This window comes from Cydia splendana, chromosome 11 (genome assembly GCF_910591565.1).
Source record: "Cydia splendana chromosome 11, ilCydSple1.2, whole genome shotgun sequence".
Lineage (NCBI taxonomy): Eukaryota > Metazoa > Arthropoda > Insecta > Lepidoptera > Tortricidae > Cydia > Cydia splendana.
Window position 1 is genome coordinate 20,695,666 of NC_085970.1, and position 25,985 is coordinate 20,721,650.

The 25,985-nt window shown below is 36.9% G+C and overlaps 1 protein-coding gene across 6 annotated transcripts in view; it reads right to left on the reverse strand.

Moving 5' to 3' along the window:
- Positions 1 to 12,281: 12,281 nt before the first annotated feature.
- Positions 12,282 to 25,985, reverse strand: part of LOC134794902 (protein kinase C and casein kinase substrate in neurons protein 1) — a 174,099-nt gene continuing 160,395 nt past the window's right edge. For 4 of the 6 annotated variants that reach the window (XM_063766751.1, XM_063766750.1, XM_063766747.1 and 1 more), the window contains 5 exons: positions 25,441 to 25,561; positions 20,697 to 20,795; positions 19,190 to 19,332; positions 17,892 to 18,097; positions 12,282 to 15,666 (listed from right to left, as the gene is read on the reverse strand). In XM_063766751.1, the coding sequence (XP_063622821.1) occupies positions 15,554 to 15,666; positions 17,892 to 18,097; positions 19,190 to 19,332; positions 20,697 to 20,795; positions 25,441 to 25,561 (682 nt within the window). In that variant the 3' untranslated portion in view covers positions 12,282 to 15,553. Of the gene's footprint in view, positions 15,667 to 17,891; positions 18,098 to 19,189; positions 19,333 to 20,696; positions 20,796 to 23,399; positions 23,700 to 25,440; positions 25,562 to 25,985 lie in introns of those variants that run through there. The other 2 variants (XM_063766749.1, XM_063766752.1) reach the window with 2 other exon arrangements.

The following is a 25,985-nucleotide window of genomic DNA, read 5'->3' on the forward strand; positions in this document are numbered from 1 at the left end:
AAAAGGCGGCAAATTTGAAAAATGTAGGCGCGAAGGGATATCGTCCCATAGAAAATTTGAATTTCGTGCCTTTTTTTACTGACAAGATTTGCTTGACCGTCTATAACATAACGGTTTGTAAACTCATTAATTGCTTAGGTATCTTTTAAGTTGGGTTATTCCTGTCCACTTATGATTCTATTGTCATGAATTCAAAATAATATACGAAGATACAAACTAAAATTAAAAACAAAAATTAAAAACTAGACTTAATAATAAACTATAAACAGAAAATTTGCCCCAAATCGCCGTCTATTGGCAGCGTGCACAGAAGGCTGGCAGCATTGCCACGGTGTATGGCAATGCTGATCCGCTGTGCTAGATATGACCCAGCCCTCTGGTCACGCGTCAATTCAACTAACCTGCGGCTACATTCGCTGAAAACCCTGTGGGCGCTTTCCCCCCAAGGCCACATAGTCTCAACCCCAAACGGCTCAAATATGCAACCACTAAATATGGTTGCATACTTGCGCCGCGCGCTTGAGAAGCTCGGCCAAATTGGCAGCCGAGCCAGCCTTCACTGCAGTGCCGTGGAGATGGGACAGCGCTAGGGTATCGGCACAGGTTGCGTCCCAAACCAGCGGCCGTCCCATCTTCCATGGCACTAGGGTCATACCGTCGGGTCTTTTACCGTCATCGCGGGCGAGGCCGATAGGTTCCAAAACGGCCGGTGCTCCCCCACTGGCTAAGGCCCGACGGATGATATCATTGAGGCTGGCATGGCGGGGGGCACGCCCAGCGCAGCGCTTCCGCCGCAGGATATACCATTTGTCAGTAATTGTCTTTGTAAATTTTACGTTGTTCATGAATATACAAATCAACAAGTAGTTAAGTACCTACTCTTTTTTTCTCTCTCACTCTCAAGGGAATCAAAATTAATAGGATACTTCCCGTTGACTTAGAACTATCTATGAAATTTGGCAAGTAATATCGTAATACAGGTACAGGAAAAAATATGAAAACTATAAATTTGTAAAGAAATAAAAAAATTAAAAAAATAAGTTTGTAATCTGCTAAAACCTTAGAATTCTTTATTTATCAAAAGTACCTACTATTATGAATAATAGATTCTTTTTATTTCAATTATTACCTACTAACCTACATTAATATTTATTAAATACTACTTCAGCGACATTACCATTCACGACACATTAATTAATCGTTAACTTTCTGTGTACAGACGAGCTAGGGCAACCAGATATTGCAATGAATATTGGGCATAATTTTCACCACTCTCTCACATTGTTCAAAAACTGACGAGAAAGTTGTATTTTATCCACATGTGGGGCAAAGTAATCAAATGATAATTTTGAGTTGTTTCCTTATGTTAGCTGGTAAATAGTGGTCTGTGTCTAAAAATTTGTGAAATTTAAACGTGAATTTAAAAATTAATATCGAATTCAAATGGTTTAGAATACTCGTAAATTAGAGGTATTCCTGTAAAAGTGTTTGTTTTAATCCGAAAATCGCTTTTGACAGTGTTGTTGGTATGCTAGTGTTTGGTTCAATAATGTTGTCTATTTACAAATGTAACACGGGAATCTGTAGAAATTGGAATCTATAGTATTAGGAATCTGTAGTATCGGTAATCTGTAATATTGGAAATCTTTAGACGTGGGAATAATTCTGTTAAACGAGAAGTCGTCCAAACACCAAACATGATACATTCATATACTTAGGTACTTATATAAACTAATTATTTTCAAATCGAAGGTACTCTGATAAATTAATTGTATTTATTTATTTACCTACTTGAAGTATTCAATTAACTAATTTCGGTATCAATTTTCTTGATAAAATGGGTGACGGAATGAATGTCATAACCTGCATGTTTTACATCGTTATAGCATAAAATAACTCTTTTTCTGGTAATGTTAAAAAAATAATAAAATACAATTTCAAGAAAATAAACATAATGATCGATCTAACTGTTGTTTTCTTATTTACTACCTTATCATTGTATTTCTCAGTTTAGTTATACTTATTTCCGTATAATCTTTACAACATAAAATAACTCGTTTTCTAGTTTGCCGATAATGTTAGAAAATAATAAAATACAATTTCAAGATAATAAACATAATTATCGATCTAACTGTTGTTTTCTTATTTACTACCTTATCATTGTATTTCTCAGTTTAGTTATACTTATTTCCGTATAATCTTTACAACATAAAATAACTCGTTTTCTAGTTTGCCGATAATGTTAGAAAATAATAAAATACAATTTCAAGATAATAAACATAATTATCGATCTAACTGTTGTTTTCTTATTTACTACCTTATCATTGTATTTCTCAGTTCAGTTATACATATTTCCGTATAATCTTTACAACATAAAATAACTCTTTTTCTAGTTTGCCGATAATGTTAAAAAATAATAAAATACAATTTCAAGATAATAAACATAATTATCGATCTAACTGTTGTTTTCTTATTTACTACCTTATCATTGTATTTCTCAGTTCAGTTATACATATTTCCGTATAATCTTTATAGCATAAAATAACTCGTTTTCTGGTTTGTCGATAATGTTAGAAAATTAATAAAATACAATTTCAAGAAAATAAACATAATTATCTAACTGATAAATGCTTTATAAAATTATTAAATTTAAAATTATTATTTAAAGAAATGTGTACCGTAAACCGGGGATACTTTGATCAATTTTAGAGTTTGGCACCATTTTTTGACGATCCTAATATACCTACGTAAAAATATTAAATAAAAATATAATAATCGGTTTTTTCTCTTCTTACCGCCTGCCAAATAAAAAAAAATTAGGACTTATAATTTTTTCGGAAATAAATAAAAACAACGCGATCAAAGTTATATTGAGAATGGGGTACTTTGAAACCACTAATTTTTTTGCTGACAATTTAAAGTAGACTCGCTAAAAAGCCTGTAAAAAAAATCGGTTAAGTACTTTTTAAGTTATTTATATCTTTAACGTGTGGGGTTACTTTGATACCATACCAACAGATACAAATTAAAAAATTTAAGCGCTTATTACATTATTTACTATAAATAACGTAGGGATTTAACTTATCATTGCACTTAGCAACAGATTTTTGAATTGCAAGCCTTTCCGTTTCAGTAAATTTGGTCTGTACACCCGGGTTTTTGATATGTTGCCTTTATTTTTTTTTATTCGATGCGGCATGAATAGATTTTGTGCCCATGTTTGCGAGTGTTGTTCTTCTTGGTATTTTTTGTAGTCTCATTACCCGATATTATTTGTAATCTCTAGCAATATTTCTATAAAAAAACAATGCATATTTATTTATTGTAGAATTAATACCCTGGGCTGGTGGCCTTACGCACGTATAATAAAATACCTAAAGCAAAGCCGCAGGATACAATACAGCCAATTTCCACCCAGAAAGTTAATTCCATACAATAGAAACTGGTAAAAGAATGTTTAAAATCAGATGAGCAGTTCCGGAGATCAACTCCTACAATACCTACAAACTTATATGTAATTCTACAACCTCTACCTCTTTCACTGATTCAAACGATACCTATTTGTTATATAACTACTGAAAAAATACATAAAAAAATCGTAAGCTGCCAAAATAATTCATGGTGTTACTTTAATCTTTTGATCAATTTCACCACGTATAAGTGATCAAAGACACCCCGACCCATGGATTCCCCGGTTACGTGCGCATGTGGAGGTTGTCGAATTCAGGTATTTTTTTATAAACTCGCGAATAAACACTGATTGACCTAAGACACTATAAAATTTACATGTATTAATTATTGACACAAATACAGTCAAAGTTTTTCAACCAATTAAACCAGTGGGCGCAGCACGGTTCCATTTTTATCGTCTATCACTATGCGCGTCCCTTTCGCACTTACGTACTTGTTTAGTTACTTCCATAGTGTTATGTCATATGGAATTCTGTTGTGGGGAAAAGCGGCAGATATTCAGACAATATTTGTGCTGCAAAAACGAGCTGTACGTTCCATCTATGGACTGGGCGCTCGAGTATCCCTAAGAGAGAAATTCAAAGAAGTTAACATTCTTACCGTTGCATCTCAATACATACTAGAGAATATTATGTATGTTCGGAAAAACATCCACGAATTCAAGGTTAACAGTGATATCCATAACTATAACACTAGAAACAAACATAAGCTTGCCGTGCCCGCCCACCGCCTCCGTAAGGTTAGTACGTCTTTCGTCGGGAACTGCACACGTTTTTATAACAAAGTCCCCACTGATGTAGTGAATTTACCACTTCACAAATTTAAGTCGCACATTAAGCGCTCCTTGTTAAGTAAGGCGTACTACACTGTAAATGATTTTATAAACGATAGAGATGCCTTTAAGCAGGTAGCTTGATTTCATTAGTATAATAAGTAAATAAATATTGTTTTTTTTTTTACATTGTGAATTAAATATGCTAGTGTCCAGTAGAATTGACACATGAGACAATGATGTTCTCGCTTGATTAAATTGTTTAATTTAATTTTAGTTTTGGACACTTGGAGACCTTATACATCTCTAAGTATTTATTTATATATTTTATTTTTGATTGTACATACCTATATTTTTAATGTTTCTGACACTTAGAGACCTTTACATCTCTAAGTCAACTTAGGCTAGTAATTATGTGAAGCTATACTGTCTTTTTATGTAACATACGAGCACAAAATGCCGTGTCTTACAGCTACTCGTACATGTTATTACTATTTTAATATTATTATAGGCCGGTAGCTTGAACATGTCATGCTCGCTTAAAAGTCTTTGCTTACGGTGGCGTCGTTGATCGGGTCGCCACTTTCCCGAATGAAGGTTGAGGGAGGCGATGGCTGAGATACGCGTCATACTCGTGAACGGGTGCTGTTTGTGGAGACTGGTCTGTTTAAGCTAACACAAGCTATTATACTTAGTAACTTTATTTTTATTAATTAATTACAGTGAGACGCCTCATTCTGCTCTCGTATGTTTCTTTTCTCTTAATGAATGTATTAATTATACAGGATATTGACTCTTGGAGACCCTATACATCTCTAAGGATAACTTGATAAACTATATAATCTTATAGTTCTGACACCTAGAGACATTTACACCTCTAAATATTATAGTTTTTTTTTGTATTTTGTATCTGTATTTTTTATGTAATTCGACATTAAGAGACCATATACATCTCTTAGTAATTGTAATACGTTAGATTGAATTCTTAGTTTTATTTTATAAAATTGTTGATGTTATTATTTTTGCATGTATGTAAATTCAATGATGACGTGTAAAAGTGCCCTTGTGGCCTATTTGCTGAATAAATGTTGATTGATTGATTGATTGATTGATTGATTGTTAGAACGTGACAGGCATGGTGACAAGGGATAAAAACGCGACCGTGCTAAGCCGCCAGGACGAAAAGCGTACTCGCCATTAATATTTTTTTTCTAGACGAAATAATAATATTACACTCGCATCCGCTTACTGCGCGGTGAAACAACTATCAGTGTTGCCAATAAAGAAAAAATAACTGCGAAATTATTTTTCAACTCGTTAAAACAAGGACTTTAGTAGCGGAGAGAAGTTGCTATCAAAGTCGACCCGCAAATCAAAGTAACCCCGGTTTACGGTAATTACCGATACTGTTTCCGGTCGGGTCGGGGAATAGTGACTCGGCTCGGTTAGTATTCGTTACTCGCTGATTAGAAGTCTTACTTCTAATCTTCTAAAAATGCTTGTGGAGCTAAAATGGTTGGAAATATTATTGAAAATAGAAGATATCTTCGGTGTTAGCCGGTGGTTTGCCACGTGGAGTATTCCTGGAAAGTTATCTGTATTTTTAAGGTTGTTGATCGAATTCATTTTAGCAATATTTTTTATCCAGAGGAATGATACTATAAACAGCATTTTAGGGTTTATATTCCGAGCAAGCGAAAGATTCCAAAATTGAACCACGAGCGTAGCGAGTGGTTCGTAAAATGGAACCTTGAGCTTTGCGAGGGTTTCAAGGCACGAGGGTTAAACAAATTTTGCCACCAAGTGAAACACAACATTTTTCACCACACCAAACACCAACACAAGGAAAATACTAACTGTAAAATTTCAAACAAAATCAAAGCAAATCGATTCAAAATTAATGTGATTAAATATTTATCACTCAAAAACATAATTTAAAAGTCAATTCTACTAGCAAACATAAGAAACAAACTCAAAATTTGCATTAGATTACTTTGCCTCACATATGAATAAGGATATTGATTTTCTGCAAAATTTTAAATCAATATAAGTGTTACATTGATTATAGAGTTAGACCTAGAAAAGTCGCCAGCGATTTTGATAGCCCACGCAGTGCAATTGTTATTTATACGTCATAATTTCATAGAAGTTTGAGGTTTGAAATAACACTTGCACTGCGTGGACTATCAAAATTTCTGCAGACTTACCTTGGTCTAATTCTACTACTTCTACTCTATTGCGGACCGAGCGGTTAGCAACTTAACAACGTATCTGCTCTCTTTGACATTACCATTCACGACACATTAATTAATCGTTAACTTCCTGTGTACAGACGAGCTAGGGCAACCAGATATTGCAATGAATATTGGGCATAATTTTCACCACTCTCTCACATTGTTCAAAAACTGACGAGAAAGTTGTATTTTATCCACATGTGGGGCAAAGTAATCAAATGATAATTTTGAGTTGTTTCCTTATGTTAGCTGGTAAATAGTGGTCTGTGTCTAAAAATTTGTGAAATTTAAACGTGAATTTAAAAATTAATATCGAATTCAAATGGTTTAGAATACTCGTAAATTAGAGGTATTCCTGTAAAAGTGTTTGTTTTAATCCGAAAATCGCTTTTGACAGTGTTGTTGGTAAGCTAGTGTTTGGTTCAATAATGTTGTCTATTTACAAATGTAACACGGGAATCTGTAGAAATAGGAATCTGTAGAAATTGGAATCTATAGTATTAGGAATCTGTAGTATCGGTAATCTGTAATATTGGAAATCTTTAGACGTGGGAATAATTCTGTTAAACGAGAAGTCGTCCAAACACCAAACATGATACATTCATATACTTAGGTATTTTCAAATCGAAGGTACTCTGATAAATTAATTGTATTTATTTATTTACCTACTTGAAGTATTCAATTAACTAATTTCGGTATCAATTTTCTTGATAAAATGGGTGACGGAACGGATAACCTGCATGTTTTACATCGTTATAGCATAAAATAACTCTTTTTCTGGTAATGTTAAAAAAATAATAAAATACAATTTCAAGATAATAAACATAATTATCGATCTTTAACTGTTGTTTTCTTATTTACTTTATCATTGTATTTCTCAGTTCAGTTCAGTTATACATATTTCCGTATAATCTTTATAGCATAAAATAACTCGTTTTCTGGTTTTGTCGATAATGTTAGAAAATAATAAAATACAATTTCAAGAAAATAAACATAATTATCGATCTAACTGATAAATGGTTTTATAAAATTATTAAAATTAAAATTATTATTTAAAGAAATGTGTACCGTAAACCGGGGATACTTTGATCAATTTTAGAGTTTGGCACCATTTTTTGACGATCCTAATATACGTAAAAATATTAAATAAAAATATAATAATCGGTTTTTTCTCTTCTTTCCGCCTGCCAAATAAAAAAAAATTAGGACTTATAATTTTTTCGGAAATAAATAAAAACAACGCGATCAAAGTTATATTGAGAATGGGGTACTTTGAAACCACTAATTTTTTTGCTGACAATTTAAAGTAGACCCACTAAAAAGCCTGTAAAAAAAAATCGGTTAAGTACTTTTTAAGTTATTTATATTATATCTTTAACGTGTACTACTTTGATACCATACCAACAGATACAAATTAAAAAAATTAAGCGCTTATTAGATTATTTACTATAAATAATAACGTAGGGATTTAACTTATCATTGCACTTAGCAACAGATTTTTGAATTGCAAGCCTTTCCGTTTCAGTAAATTTGGTCTGTACACCCGGGTTTTTGATATGTTGCCTTTATAGGTAGGTACTTATTGTATGAAGTTCTATAAACATATTGTATGCTTTCGATGCGGCATGAATAGATTTTGTGCCCATGTTTGCGAGTGTTGTTCTTCTTGGTATTTTTTGTAGTTTCATTACCCGATATTATTTGTAATCTCTGGCATTATTTCTATAAAAAAACAATGCATATTTATTTATTGTAGAATTAATACCCTGGGCTGGTGGCCTTACGCACGTATAATAAAATACCTAAAGCAAAGCCGCAGGATACAATATAGCCAATTTCCACCCAGAAAGTTAATTCCATACAATAGAAACTGGTAAAAGAATGTTTAAAATCAGATGAGCATTGCTTTTTTTCCTCGCATAATGCATTGTAAAATATTGTATGATACAAGTGTGGAAATTATAAGTATGCTAAGCCCGTTCCATTTGCCGCACAATTTTTATTTTTATTTTTAATTATTATATTTTGTAACCTATGTATGCTTTTTGTGTTGCAATAAATGGTTTCTTATTCTTATTCTTATAAGTAATAGTATAATCTTACAGAACGGCTACGCACCGCCCCGCCCCGACTCGCATTACCTCGCCCCGCGACTGGCCGCGACATGAATCTGGCGGACTTCTAGCGAATCTAGCGTCCTCTCAGTAAAGCGACTTACTCACACATACACAATGACGCGTGTACAGACGTGCCGCGCACACATATAAACGCAAATGATTTTTGATGTACGGCGTGTCCGCCCTGTGGTAGAAGTACCATTTTCTGGCTCTGTGTCTGTGAATTGTATTGGCTAAAAAGAAAAACCGGGCAAGTGCGAGTCGGACTCGCGCACGAAGGGTTCCGTACCATAATGCAAAAAAAAAACGAAAAAAAAAAGCAAAAAAAAACGGTCACCCATCCAAGTACTGACCACTCCCGACGTTGCTTAACTTTGGTCAAAAATCACGTTTGTTGTATGGGAGCCCCATTTAAATCTTTATTTTATTCTGTTTTTAGTATTTGTTGTTATAGCGGCAACAGAAATACATCATCTGTGAAAATTTCAACTGTCTAGCTATCACGGTTCGTGAGATACAGCCTGGTGACAGACGGACGGACGGACGGACGGACGGACAGCGAAGTCTTAGTAATAGGGTCCCGTTTTACCCTTTGGGTACGGAACCCTAAAAACGGAACGCTACCAGGGGGCCGATTTTTGAATTTCAATCGTTCGATTTCGTCACCCGAAAATCGGTGGAAAACGGCGAAATGCTAATTTTTGAAATACGAGCGATAGAAATTGGGAATCTAGTGGTATTGACCACTCGTTTTCAATTCTATTAGTAGAATTTAAATGCCTAGTATGGGAGATATTATTGAACAAAATACACGAAATCGAGCGGTCGAATTTCAAAAATCGGCGCCCTTTATTTTTCCAGTCTTCTACATATTTAAGATTTATTTTTGAAGTGAAAACTTCTTTAGCGGCGCTGAGCACTTTTTGAGGTGGGGTAAAAATGATAAACTCGCAGCGTAACGTAACGTAACGCTGACGTCATGTGTCACGGACAATGTTATTCACCAAAGAACTTTAGTCATAACGTATCATAGTCAGTTCAATTATTTAAAACTGGACTTTTATATTAAGCAATAAAGCTCAATCAATGTTCTAATCTAGTACGGGCTGAAATACGAGGATCTCACAGTTACATTCTAACTTTATATCACTCAAATATAATTCAACTAAGCTACATCTTGATGAAATCGCTAATAAAAGTGAACTCTAGTACTGGTGAATAAAACTCAAAATATCATGACCAAATATATTTAGATGCGAGGTCTGCAAGGTAACTTTACAATTTCTATTCGAATTTTAAACAATTAATTTTCACTTCAAAAATAGTTGTCATTGTCAATTGATTGTAATGTCACCTGTCGACAATGTCAGTGTCACGTGTTTCTATAAATAATATTATCGTCTGGAATAGTCTGGAATGGAAAACTCGTTTATTTTGAATCCCTAAATCATTAGTTTCAAAATACCTACGCTATAAATTTGTGAAAGCGGATTCCAGAAATCTGCCTAAGTTATATAATATAACTTAGTTTTAATTGAGTATGTATCCATATAGCATCCAACTCCAACCATAACTTTGCTGAAATCAGGGGAGCAAAAACACAAATGTAAGTTACCTACATCATAGGTATATATTTTAACTGATCCAAATTTGTAAGACGATTGGATTCATAAAATCGTTACAAGCGTCCATTGCTAAAGGTAGCTTAGCACCCAGTGGGCAATGACCTTTTATTTATGTAGACGTGTGACGTTCATAGTTGACAAAACTAAAATTTGATCCAACGATTTTGACAACTTGACAGGTTGGCGTCACCCATACGACTAACTAAATATAGGTTCCGGAAGCGAATTTACAAAAGCTATACTATTTCAGTCACGACGCAGATTTTAATAGGTGAGCTTTTGTTTATGCATATTACTTGACAATATCTATACCGTTTCGGTAAAAAGTAGTCACTGATATAGATTAGCTTTTTGCATACATATTTTCAAATATTATTCACGCCAAAACCTAGTCGAGTTTAGTAAGTTCAGGCACGTTTGAATGTGATATCTAAATTTTAATAATACTCATTTACTCAAATGGTTTAGATTTTGTCGCGATATATTTAAACATTAATGCTCTCACAATACCTAGTCGAGCGGAGTCTCGCCGTCATTATTCAATATTATTCATCGAGTATTATTTGTATGACACTAAAGTTCACTGAATATTGATTTCAACAATAATTTTTTTACTAAATTACTTTTCACCTAGTATTCATGTAAATTGCCAAAAAAGTAGTTTAGGTTAGTTTGATCTGCAACCTCCAAGAAAACGAAATGTTGCTGGAAAAGTGGGTTAGGTTAGGTTAGAACTGCGACCCCCAAGAAAACGAACTGTTACCAAAAATGTGGGTTAGGTTAAGTTAGAACTGCGGCCCTCAAGAAAATGAACTGTTGCCAGAAAAGTGGCTTAGGTTAGGTTAGAATTGCAACCCCCAGGAAAGTGAACTGTTGCCAGAAAAGTCGTTCTATGTAAAAAAAAAGTCGGGTCGCTGTTTGGTCGCAGTTCACCTAACACGCTCTTCCTCGCTTCGCTCGTCGTCGCACCTATCTTGAACTCCGTCAAATGACTAGACGATATCGTATTAATAAATATCTAGCAAGTTGAATGATTTGACCAAAGAAATGTACTCCAAACGTTGTACTATGTAGTAATAATCTACTTAACAATAATTCTATAATGTAAAACGTTGTCATGATGAAAATTTGGCGAATGTTGGTTGCCAAAGTAAATCATCTGCGAAAAGTTGTCTGGCAAGTGAAATTCGGACAATAAAACTTCGGAGAAAAGGCAGAACACCGTAGTAAATCTTGGTCCTTAAATAAATCATCTACTTCGTTATGTACCAATGTATTATAAAATACAGTCGACTTATAATTGTATTACGATTTCACATTAAACATGTCCTAATAAGAAATCTCACCTGATATAGTTCTTCAATGAAAAAAAAAATTAGGCATTTTTAAGTAATTAGCACGAACGGTTAATTAATACAATACAATCGGAGTCATTACTAAAATATTATTCAAGTTTAGATCGCAACAAACTAGCATTTGTAGCAACAATATCCATATTAATTTAGCCAACAAAGTCTATACGATTTCAGTAAATTTCTGTACTGTAATGGATTAGGGTTTGGTCAAGTTTTGTCCAAACAAAAGTTAATCCAGTTCAGTTCGCATCTGGACCTTATCAGTATAGGCTTTGTAAATTCGCGTTCCGGAACCTATATTTGATGGCTCACAATCGTGCGCCTGGTACCAGATCTACCTCTTTTTACTTACATCCATGCCAGTGGGTACTTTCTACCGGCTTGTCACCATTGTTTGGATATCGTACTATACTACTATATTAGGAACATGCCAATTTTGCTAAAGATTATGCGATTTTGGTATTAAGAAAAGGTAATAGGATAGATATTTGCTGAGAGGGTCGAATGGATTTAATTTACCCGAGTTTCAAGTTAAGCGACACATTTATTCCTCCTATTCAATTGTTGCTTAGTTATAAATAAACATTTTAATCTGCGTACTAGTCACATGAACAGTGCAAGCCGTGCAAGGCACTAAATAGAATCTGGCAGGCTATAATTATGGTTCAAACCTATCAAGTAGTTGGTCGAACGAATAAAACGCAACGTCATATGTAACAATTTTTATTTTACCAATATTAATAATATATTAACATACGTGGTCCAAAGCCACCTGACTCTGATAATAATATAATACAAAGAATTTGCACAAGAGGTCACTGAACCCATAACAAAAAAACAAGAGCTACGACTATAATCACCGCAATACCAATTGGCCACTGAGCTCATAACGCCATCTCCTTTACCCTTGTTGAGACCAACCAAGAGTGAAAGAGATGGCATTATGACCTCAGTCGCCAGTTGGCATTGCGACTATAACTAGCGAGCCGAAGGCCCGCAGGTAAAAAAGGAAAAACACCCTTGAAGTAAACATTTTATAATATATTAATCGTTATCACTATTTAAAACTACTCGGGAGGCGATGCTAGGCCTAAATCAGACGGCCTATAACGGTCATATTTTTATCACTTATCGCTAGCGATAAAAACGCAACCGTCATCCGTGTGTAGCTTTGCGACCGCCCCTTTACATGAACTTCACATTACTCGCTATCATTATACATTATATACAATGGGAAATAAATATATTATATGCACGACAAAATATATAATCGTGTATGTACACAGAACCGCACCCACATATCACAAAATATAATCGCGTCCCCCACGGCCTCGGAGCGGCGGGTTACAGTGTCCATACACCACTAAATGCCACTAAAGTTTAAATTAACATTTTTGGTTTCCACATTGTACAAACAACTTCGTCCAAAAATATCTCTTACAAATCCCACCCGTGGACAGTCTGAAAACTTTTCAAAATTATACAATAGAAAAGTCTAGAAATCGTAAAAAAAATTTTGGGTCCAAATGCGTCAGAAATGAAGTCTTGGTTGGCGAGTCACAATTTTAAATTACCTCTAAAACATGATTGGTAAAAGTTCTAAACCAACTTGCACAAAAAATCTTTGATCCCGAACCCCGAACAAATATGGTGAACAATTCGATATAATTTCAAAAGTTTAGCAGAAAATATACACTGCAATAACATTCAACTTATTAAAATATTTCAATCGAAATGTTAAGACAAGCATCGATACAATAATATCCGCAGTCAAAATTCCGAATTTCTTTTGTGCAAGTGATCTGTTATCGGATTCGGTACATCATAAGACAATTTAAAGCTTACGGCGAAACTTATCGATGTGAATTTATATCGTTATCCAATATCCATAATCGGTACAAGGAGACATAACTACTAATTTAATGTACTTAACACATCACCTGTCGTTATACTATTGACTATCGCGCGGTCTTTGCCTCGCTCGAACGGGTGTATATAGCTCGAAAGCAATGCCTCTCGCCTATGTAAAAGTAACTTGTATTTTTACATAACCCATTTGAATTTTGACGTATATTCTATATCCGTTCTACGTTTACATAGACAAGAGTCACTTCTTAAGTTTAACCTAAAAACTACGTGAGCTACATTTTGGAAACCATTTATACGGTACAGCGTGTAACTGTACGGTAAAAACAGAACTCCAACTCATTTTAAATCTTGTAGCGATCAGCGTTACCTTTCTATGAAAAACGACATTTTCAACGCATGATTTAAATAGTATTCACAATAAGAGAAAAGACTAGCGTTTTAATGTCGTTTTTAAAATAGAAACCGAAATTCTAAAGGAAAACAACTAAAATAATACAGTAAAATAAGACCTTTTCGGATAGTAACGCTTGTCGCCGTAGTATTGGTATTACAAGGGCATAAGTCGTATCAGTAAATTCATTAAATTCGATGCTGTATGAGTAACGTAAGAAATAAAATTTTAGAAGCTTATTGGATAAAAAATGAAGAAAAAAAAATAAGTTACTTTAAATTCAAAACAGCAGCGAATAAGATAATGAATTTAAAGAGTGGTTCATGATCTCACTTTACTCAAGGCAAGCGCGAGACAAACTTATTTGTTCATTAAATGTTGTCATCCCCAACTTTAGCCCTTTTAGAGTTTTCGCAACATACTCGACGCGAAAACTGTAGCGACCTTTTAAGGCCACTGTTCCATCATGCTGTACAAAGATACACTAGAATGGTATAGCAAGTTTATGCTTGAGGTCAATCAGAATGGCCTAACTATTCAATGAAACCAAAGTGATAGTCATTTTACTATTTATTTTCAATTTCAATAATTTCAAAATAACTAAAGTTTGAGGTTATGAGGAAACTATCAAGTAATGCATACATTATTGGCCACTTCTATTGACACTTTCTTATTTAGACTTTTATAGAAAAGCTAAGACAACAAACTTTTTATTTGCAACTGCGTATTTTACCACTCCATGAGCACATGTACATATTTAACACTCGACATACCTAGCCGATGTACGAATGTTTGTATTTCAACGTAAACAAAACGCTTTGAACAATAACGGCCTCTAATGAAAACATACCAATGGCGAGCACAACCGAAACATATTCTTAAATAAATAAAATAAACTAATGTAAGTTGTACAACCATGAAAAGAAAATTCCTTATATTTGAGTTGCTTAACTTCAAACTTGTAACATAACATTGGTTGAACGATTGAGTCATTTGCTTTGATTTTTAAACTGAATTTAACGGACTCTGACACGGCCATCCTGCTTGACTGCGCGTCCTCGAGTTTATCAAAATGAATATCAATATTCCAATATGGAGTATAAACCTGGTTGTGCTAGCAATTGGCTACATAGATGGGTTCGCTCCGTCCACAGCGTTAATTTTGAAACTCGCGTCAGGCTCATAGCATTTCGATGGGCGACATAATTTGAACAAGACCCAAGACCTCACTGGCATGGACGTAGTCAAGGACCTTAAATTTAAACTCAATGCTGCGTCTGGGAAATTCCACTGTGGTGCGATATACGACGTCTATCTCATTTTTCATTTCTTTCTGCATGGTGATTCTCACCCTGCAGAGAAAGAACAATTCCGACGTGACCTTATTCAAGGTCATGTTCGCACCTCAACAGAATTGCCTAGACGGAACGTCCAGTTTATCCGCAGCACTGTGGAACGACGCCACACTTGTTGTTAGGATAGAGAATTTTCTGCTTTTCAAACATCTATGAAATTTGGTAAGGATCTTGGGAATCTGTTCAGGACTATCCCAAATTTTGAATATTTTTGTAAACACGATAAAACGTTATCATCGAATAACAGAAAATTCTTAAGTCAAACCACAAGTATGGCGTCGTTCCACAGTGCGCAGGTCCAGTGTACGACCGAGTGAGGTACTCTCGTTACCGGCTAGTGGGCGTGGTCGACGCGGCGGTCGGGCTAGTGGCCGACGGGCTCGACGTAGTTGGCCGGGTAGAGCCCGACGCGCCCGTCCTTGCGGCCCTTGCACCAGCCCTGCTCGTCCTCGTCTTCTAGTTTCTCGAATAGGTCGCCTGGAAATAAAATATCAAATTATATATAAGTGGTAAGTATTGTAAGAGACCCCCCACACTAGCGTCTTTCGAGCCACGGCGTGAAAAATGGTGTTGCTGCGCACCGTTGCCAACGTTGCGTCGAGCAACAGCCTTAGAATTGACTACATGCTGACGCTCGGGAGACGCTAGTGTGGGGTCTCTCGATCCGATTATGGAATTTTACCCTCATCCGGTATTTGAATAAAACGTATGGTGGTATTTGATGTCTTTGATACTTCGTACCTTGCCAAATGAAAATGAGATCCTAAGCGGCTTTTATATTGATTGTCACATACGATACAAAGTGGTATTAGACTCCTTGACTGTACAGCAGTAAAAAAACAGCTGTATGTACATAATTCTCCAATTTAATTATGTGCTATTTTATACATAAAATCGATTGATGTGTGCAGCACAATCTGTAACTAGGTATCAAATTTAAATAACGAATGAGGGTAGATTTTCATTAAAACGGACTTCCCTCTAAAATAATAGGGGCGATTACGTCATATTGCGCCGGTATGATTAACCACAACCGATTGCATATTAACCTTTACTTTAAATATATAATTTATGACTGATGGAACTATATATATGTGCATCGCCGGTGCAATGTGTTTGCGAAGCCCCTTCTTCATGGCAATAATAATCCTTTGTAAAGGTGGAGGTTCGCGCCGCGACAGAGACAGAAGACAGCGACCGGAGACCGCGACCGTCACTTGACGATAGGCAACATATAAGCGACAGTTCGCGAAGAGATCTAGACAGGAGACAGAGACGCGAGAGTCTCTATCTCTTCGTGAACTGTCGCTTATATGTTGCCTGTTGCCTACCGTCAAGTGACCGGAGACCTAGGTCTCCGGTCGCGGTCTTCTGTCTCGGTCGCTTGTCTCTGTCGCGGCGCGAACCTCCACCTTAATATGTACTAATTAATGTCAGCAATTGAAACTAATTTGCAAGTTTAAATTACGAACAGTGATAAATTCCAACAATCCCAGTATGTAACTGTAACTATGTAGTAGGGGTAGGGCGAGGTGTACAGTGCACCGTAAAAAGGGAAAGCTCGCCTCAGTCAAGGGTATAGGCGCGGTGGCACGGCACGACGATGGCGTCAGGCCGCCAGACAAGCTCGGTCTCTAAGGTACAGCAAAACAAACAGGTACAGTAAGCAACGGAATCGGTAGATAAATGCTGAAATGACCCGAGTTAGCGCAAAATCATGAGCGCGTCCCGTGCCACCATGCTTGAATCCTTTTCGGTCACTTTAATTAGTGTACTTTTATAATTATAAGCTTTTATGTGTTAGTAGGTGTTGAACTGTCATTTAAATTAGAATCCAATACACAATGAACGGATCTACATTCCGCAATAGGAGATTAAATTATACGCGTTTTTTAAAAGAAAACGGTACCTATCATACTTTCGAAGAACTTTTGTCTGATATATATATTTGCCAAATTCACACTTGTCCAAAAGAGATTTTTCTAAAACCGACAAGTTTCCACCTAATCTAATGGGGTTGGCCGGTTGAAGCATTTAGAAGATGGCTCCAGCATAGCTTGCTCTGTCAATCACTATCACATTCTTGTTTTTTTAAATAGAATATTATGCCCTGGATACCTGCACTTTAAGCCAAATCTCATAGACCTAGAGAGAGAACGGGGCAAGCTATGATGGGGTCATCTATGCAAACCTTTGACAGTTGCCAACCCTATTGCGTCCACGTGTTTTACAAATCACAAAATAGATTGATTTAAATAATGTACTGGGACAAATGTAATTTTGACAAACAAATACATCGGAAAAAATATATTGGAACATTGGTAGGCACGATGCAACGATATCTCGCAGAGTGGCACGGTTCGACGCATCTTTTCATTAACGGAGTTTTCGAAAATTTCTAGTTACTTAAATCTTCTTCGAACAAGTTCTCCTGGGGTCTGCCGCCCGGATCTTCAGCTGGGGAGATCTTGTAGGAATATAAGCCTTTTCTGAAGCTGACCTTACACGCCGGACTCCTCTCTGCCGGACTGTCCTTAGGGTCTCCCCAGATATATCGACGCGCATTCGATTAAATCCGATAGGAAAAAGCTTTATGTCCGCGCAATAAGAGCGAAAAAGCCGTCGACGCGTCGGCAGGCGCCGAGACTTTTTCGGTAGGGGAACCCTTAGATTCCTTGGATACACTAGACTGTACCCCTTACCTTGTCTGAAGCTGAGTTCATCGCTCTCCGCCCCAGTGTAATCGTACAGCGCCCGCACGGGCTGCCCAGGTTCCCCGGTATCAGTGAGCGCGCCACCGGACTCCTCGTCCCACTCGTCTTCTTCGAACGGGTTCTCTTGCGGTTTGCCGGGCGGCTCTTTAGCCGGGGAGCTCTTGTTGGATTTTGGTGCTGAGGCTGTGCCGTTCCTGGAATCGAATTGAAGCCTTTAGTCTGCAGTTAGGACACACTTTTAATAATCGGACCATTCTATTGAGCTCACAACAGTCACAACGCTGAAGGAGATGATGGAGGGAACTTATCGCAACCTCGAAACATTTTGTATCCGATGTTTCATTTGCCAAATGTTCATTTAACCAAACGCGTTTAAAAAAAAACTATAAAATTTTCAAAATGTTAGAAAGAGGTACCTTGTAGAAGCCATTAGGTTAGGTTAGATTTGTGACCTTTCTGAAAATCCGACAAAAAAAATTGGCAAACTAAACATCGGACAAATATATTTTTCGAGAGATTGTGACAAACTAGGTAACCGATAATACTCTATCGATTATTTTATTCAGGAAGAGAAACAGTGAGTGCAGGAACATGTAAGCACTTGTCCAAGGACGTTATGTATCACCTAAATAAAAAAATCAGGACATCGGGAAAGGGTAGGTACTAACGAATCCATCAACATTGGCTCCTCAGAAATGTCGGCGAAGGCGTAACGCGGATCTGCGATAGCGAGACGGAACGAGCCACCACGTGATACAGGCGCGTGCGAGGGACAGGATGCGCACGCGAATATCTCCAAGCGCTCGATACTGCAGGTAGGATAGGATCAAGGATTACGGTAAGTTCGGGGAGTACAGGTTTTACCCAATGATGTTATATGGATACTACTACTAAGGATATTATATGTATACTTTGGATAAGTACATTCCTGACAGCGTTACAGCATTATATTGTGGGGAAAAATTGTACCGACATCCGTGATTTAATACTTCCCCAAAAACTTGGAGTTTTTTCTCGCTAAAGAGCCTTTAACCCTTTTCCAGGCATAGTACGATTTATCGACCACATATGCGCCACTAGAATTTCAACTTTAGCATTCCGATTTAGGATTCAAATTAGATTGCACTTTCGGGAAATTTGAGTTGTCTTAAAATGAATCATCAAAGCTGGATTCATTGGAATATATTTGGATTATTCGGGAAAACCTTGTAGATTGCTGCGGCCTGGAAAAGGGTTACTGTTATTTTTATTTTACCACGTCTTATTAAAAAATAGTAGATACTCACGTGACAGCAATAGGCGCGCTAATGGTCTCCTTCTTGATAATGTTGTTCGTATTATTGGCGTTCGAAGTGTTGTTGTGGTTGGCTGGCGGCGGCTCGTGGTTGGCCTTCATCGCCATCTTGTTGTTTGTGATTGGCGGCAGCTCCTGAAGGTCATAGAAGAGTTAGAGCTGGTCGGAGGACGTGTACTCGATGTTTGTGTGAAATACTGCCTTTTGTTTTGGTCTCCTTCTTTTTTCTTACGAATAAGATGTAGATATATATTCGTTGACATAACCAATAATGTAGTCAAAAAAGACATCTTAATTAAATTAGAAGCCATGAGTTCTGAGGATAGAAATATTTTACAGAAATACTTTCGACACGGTATTATTTCACAGAAACATCGAGTAATCCTTCGTTATCAACTGTTATCGTTTTAAAATTCACATATATCGGGGGAATATAATATTTGTATTCAATAAATACTTTATAGGTATAAAATATATTTAACTATAAAATACAGATAATTGTTAATGGTTTCATTAATGATCATGCCAATATGCGATAAGCAACATCCATCATGCGACATCGATATAAAAATAAAATAAATAATATAAAATCGAAGCGGTACAGCTAGAATTGAAATGAGAATGACTCTCTGCCCACTCCCGTCTCTACAAAGAACTAAATCGCTTCATGCCAACTACCGAGCTCTTATATATTATAACAAAAAGATACCGTATACGTATATAACGGTAATACACGTTATACGTTTTCATTCTCATTTGAATCCCTTGAAGGGCCTACTCACGTCTGTCGGCTGCTCGGGGGGCGGGGAAGGGCCGGGACAAACTTGGTTAGGCCGCTGTGCATGTGGGGACTTAAACTATGTAGGGATACTTTTGGATGAACAATTGAATAATCAAAATTTGTTTCAGTGCGTTCCGTGTTTCGTTGACTTTGAGATAGAAACATTTTAACCGGAGTAATTTTACCCAGCAGAAAAATCTTTACATCAAACTAAGGTAGTCAGTTTTTGGATTATCAGAACAAAGTATTTACCTAACAATCAAATTGTTAATTTTATCTCTTTATACATAAAGAGAAAGGGAGAGGGAAGAAAAGTAAGCCCTTATAAGTATACTTATTGATGTTTGTTCATCCAAAAGTAAGGTGGCAGGTATGCCAATTAAATTTTAGACCCACACGTTTTGTCATCTCTTGCGTCACCTATTCTTAGAACACTTAATTTATTTCCTATAGTTTTTACTTTTTAAAACGTCTTTTACTAAACTTAATACTTTATCTATAATTGTCATACTCATAATAAAACTCACAACGAATCAACTCCGCACAGACTTAGCAGTAATAACGCGTGTAGTGCCATCATATTTTCAAAGGAATTTGACGTTTACTTTGGCACTTCCACGTCACTGCAAAGTCTTGATCTGACTGTCCCTTGCAGTTGACCAAACGGTGTGGATCTAAAACTGTCCGTGTCCGTGTTGGTGGGTGTCCGTGTACGTACGTCCTCGCTGACGGGGCGCTGGTTGAGCAGCGTGATGGGCGCGGTGGGCAGCGACTCCTTCTTGCCCTTCGCGATCTCGCGGAACTCCTCCGTGTACTCCTGCGCAACTAGCTAAGTCACACCCGGCTCGAGACAATGGGACATTCTACCGCTATACGCTACTTCCACCTAACCTCACCAGCTAGCCTCAGGAGCCCGTGGAACCGGACTCCGTGTATTCGAGTGTTTAATTGATCAGAGTGGACCTTTCGGTGATAATATTAGTTTTTTACATGTGGCTCACTAACTTTTTGAAAGTTAATATCCATGACGAAAGTCAACAATGGTTTGGTCGGTTTATACATATCGTAAATTCTTGGTCTACTACAGATGCTTTCAGGGAACAACAGCGGCAAGCAGGCCATCGATTAAGAACCACAGGGTAAGATTACTACTACTAGACTAAATCTGCACAAAAACAGATCAAAGTAGCTTTTGCTATTGACACACCAACCCTTATTAAAGATAAACTCAGATAATTTTGTTACATTTTTTACATTGCTACTGTATCAATATTGGACAAAAATAGATATTCTTTAAAATTACTTCTAAACTTTAAACGATTTAAGAGAATAACATTTTAGATGTAAGTACGCTATTTGAAAGTAGTTTGTCCCAGTCTCTGAGCAGTGCTTGGGCGAAATCAAAAGAAAACATTAAAAATAAAACGATTAATAAAAATAACACGTCCACTCAAAGCATGTTAACTAACAAGCTCCGGTCACTGGAAACATGCAGGTTACTGAAGAAACAGGAAAGTTAAGGTCCAATTGAAGGGTTATTCAAAACACAGGCGAGATGAATCGCATAATTTTAATAGTCACATATATTGCCATAATTGCCTGAGTTGAGTAAAACTTGAATATTTGAATAATCTTTCAGATCAGAACAAAATACCACAAAAAGTAGTAAAAACTAAAAAAATCTATGTTAAAATAGTGGTCGAGTAATAAAATCAGTTGCTGACACTGAACATGACCGTACGAAATAGCTGGCAGTGCTGTGCTGTCTGTGTATCGTTATTGATGATATTTCTAAGCCTAGTTTGTTCCAACTAAATTGCTTTCTATAATCGCCATCGAAATTGTCTTAGGGGAGAATCATGTCCTATCGCTTAATTGTGTCCTACGTACTAAAAACTTTACTTGGGTGTTTTCCCTATTTAGTTGTTTGCTCTGACCTACTAATTTACGTAAGTAATACGTGTTTTGACATCAAAAGACAGGCATGTATATTGTAATATTGTTTTATTATTTTGTACTGGTCTTCGTCTTCCACAGTCATTTCGATTGATTGCAAGCGCTGCTATGCGTGCTTACCGAATACCAGTAGAATTACAAAAGATTCAACTACTGCCATTACGTACGAAATATCAACCAAACTATTGCTATTAACTCATTCTAAATAGTGTTTCTGTCAATATTTCGTTACTAAAAAGGATTCATTAATTGTATAAGACTTGTATAGTCTCAGAAAAATTAGTGTGGGCAAATTTGGCGATACTACGACTCCGTATATTATGCGGTAACTCTGCTTATCAACATTTTACTTTTGACGATTGTTACCACAAAATATCCTGGTAAATTACCGATAAGAAGAGAGAACGAGTTTTTTAGTTTACAATCATCAATGATTTAATGACATGTTTTTTGGTGGTACATTCGGCACCAGATTTTTTCTCAGACTTGACACACCATATACAATCAATGATTCTTTGTTTATGCCAGTGGTTGAATCGACTGTAAATCGACCAGACCCGCAACGGTGAGGATGAGTGAGCGTGCTGTGATCTTTGCGTCTCTATTCGTCAATACTGTCGTCTTGCAACCCTCACGGTGTATGCCGCGTGTCACCGAAACCATCGTGAAGTCAATCAAAACTATCGTGTTAACCCGGTTCTTGGTTCTTGTGCTTGTACTAGGCGGTTAGCTGGTTTCGGGAACCATGTGTCCTAATGAATTACCTACGTTTTCAATCCTTAACAATAGATCTGTAGTGTTAAAGAGGTCTTCAATCAGCAACTCTTTACATTCACCTAAAAATCGCCTTGATATCATAATAATAACTATTTTTTTAAAACAACTCATATGAGACAAGTTGTATCCCTTTTGTAGTCCAAAATGAATAGCAGTGGCCGCAACCCGCTAACTAAATATCGAAAAATTAATAATCGCCATACGATAATTAAAAATGTTTTTGAAATATAAACACCAATTAAAAGTGACTAAGTGCAGTGATTGGATTTGTCTCCTAACCCGCATCAAAAGTGCAATCCTTGTTATACATTCTTGGTGCTAACCAGCCAACCGCCCAGAGGACCAATTCTTAGTTCGATCGAGATATCTTTCGTAATAACATACCTGACAGCTAGAGAACTTCTAAAAACGTAATTGGGTTTATAAGGATAAACTAAAGTCACCCGAGGGCCATAAAACGCACCCTCCGAACGTATATGCGCTCGAAGCTGATCGCCATACAATTGTTAAAAAAAAATATGGCGGTCGACGTTAGTGCGTTCCAAAGAGTTTACTGAGCGAGGAGCGAAATAATATTTGCGCGTCACTTCAAAACAAACGGACACCCGTTTGAGAGTATCTACAAAATGCGAGTAAATTTATGAGGATACTACTCAAGGACACGTCTCATCCAAAACAAAAACTAGAGTCAATAATGTCCACATCATCTATTTGGGTAGATGACATCTCGATCGATCACAGAAACTCGGGGCCCTACACCGTGACGGCGTACCATCGCGGCGTTGCCGTAGACCCAGCAGTCAGGCGCGACTCGGTCCTCCCCGCCGCCGCCGCCGCAGAACGGCAGGCTCGCGCGCAGGCGGCGCAGGCCGCGCGTCCACAGCCAGGCGGAGGTGGCCGCGGTGGTGGTGGCGGTCACGGCGCGAGTCAGCATGGCCGAGGCGGCTTCGGGGAGGAATTGGAATAGCGGCGTGGCTGACGGTTCTTCCTACCATATCACCACAGTATAAGAAGTCTTTATGAGGAGTCTGGTTGCCGGTGACCTATCTTCGAATAGTTTTTTGACTCACGTTCAAAATTCGAGATAAAATATACTTGAATGGGTAGGAATTGCTACAGCGTCGTGGCTGACTGCTCTTCCTACCATACCAGTAATAATGAATACTGTGTGCGACTGACGAGTACTTCCGATTTTCACAAAAATGTGTGACCACGCGTCTTTAGGGTACTAAGGTCTGCCTGGATACTGCGAGAATATATTTAAATCGACTATATCGAAAGACTAATAAACTACAAGTTTTTGCATTGCATGCTCAAATTACCTTGTAACTTACTAAATATTAGGTACACACATTAACGTTCAGACAAACAAATATTGTGGATCGCTAATAACTTTTTATGAAATTAACTACTGTACCTACCTACATGTCCTATTTAAAACTCGCTGTATCACTGGATTCCTTTAGATTATTTCCGAAAAGTCCCAACGGACACAATGACACAGAAGACGGACCATTTCACTATTATAATAATCAATGTAATGGGATGGTTCCTAATGATTCAATTTAGCGTAAGCCACAGGGAATAAGTTGGGTCGCTAGACTAATCTCGCCTATGAATTTATCATCCCTACTGAATATTTAAAGAGGTGAATTAAATTTCTAGATAACACGTTATTCAAAACATCAATCAGCCTAAAACTTGAGGTACAGAATTTTAGATTAGGTTTACGCACTTTGTAAAAAAAATGTAAATCCTTTTATCTGATAATAAGTTCAAATATTAATGAGATAGAGGTAAAGAATGCGAGGGCCGTCTAAAGTTTGCATAGTTCTTATATCGGTGCGGTATCACGTACAAATATGCTCAGCAAATATTGGCCAACGGCATTGGACGGTATTAACTAGATACAAGTAACTACAGATGCAAGCGTTAGAACTACTGGGAGTTTGAAATTTTTAAAGTACGTAGTGTCATGCTGATCTCATACTAGGCCTAGGTAGGTAAATATCTAGATCAAAGGAAAGCATTCGGTTAATACGATGCATAAATTATAGTTGCGTAAATATTGCTTTGCGTGGATGTCGGATATGATACCATCAATGTTCAATCAAACAAAACTTATCAGAAACTTTAGTACCTAGATTTTAATATGTGGCGTTATCAGAAAAGGTTCGTTGGTTGTCTATATGAAAATTCTAGAAAACGTCCATAAGGAGAACCGGTAATCCCCTTCGCCTGTAAAATTCACATAATATGTATACGTTTTTGTTTTACGCATTTCGGTAAATCTGCCACACCACACTTAACAGTAACAGTCTTAACAGCCATAGGAAATCTCTTTCAATTGTTTACCGTATTGCCACGCCATAAATTCCTGCTGCTGGCTGGTATGCGTTGCAGCAATACGATTTGATGTCCATTAATGGAAACTGAATTAATGGAAAAACTTAAGAAACGGATGTTTCGAACGTCTTTTTTTGATACATTTTTGACGAAGTGTCTTTAAATTTTGGTGATAAGTATTTCTGGTTGTTTGGTAGTAATCAGACCTCTACCAGAAAGTCAAAAATATCATCAAAATGTCCAAACACTTTATCAAATATGTTCTCAAAAAAAGGATAAACACGCTCTGATATTGACCCGATTGCAATTGATAGTAATCATAACCGACTTTTATAAGTATGAAGGTTCCTTGGCACATGACACAAGGAGGGGTGAGACAATACCTCAAACTGAGGCCACGCCATGGCCATATTAACGCCGTGGTTGTTGGCCCACCACTTCAGGTCCTTCTGGTGGTCCGCGTTGTTTATCGTGTGGTGGAACTCCTCGTAGATTTGGGGTAACCTGGAAACACCGGCGAATAAGTAAATAACAAAACATTCCACTGGTTTATGGAAAAAGTAAGAAAAGCCGAAACATTATAGGAGGGTCTCCTTGTGTATTTTAGCAGATTCAAACAAAACAATAATGCTAAGAAAACTAAATGCATTAAATTTTCTTTGCCGAATGTTAAACCAGTCGATACTAAGATACTTTTGAATAATGAATGCTTAGAGACGGTAGGCAAAGCACTGTTTCTTAGTTTAACATTGGACAAAAATCTACAATGGAGTCCTCATATAAGAACACTAGCAAACAAATTAAGTTCGGCCGCTTACGCTGTGAGGAGAATTAGACAATTGACTAATGTTGAAACAGCTCGCCTTGTTTATTATAGTTATTTTCATAGTGTAATGTCATATGGTATTCTGGTTTGGGGCAAAGCAGC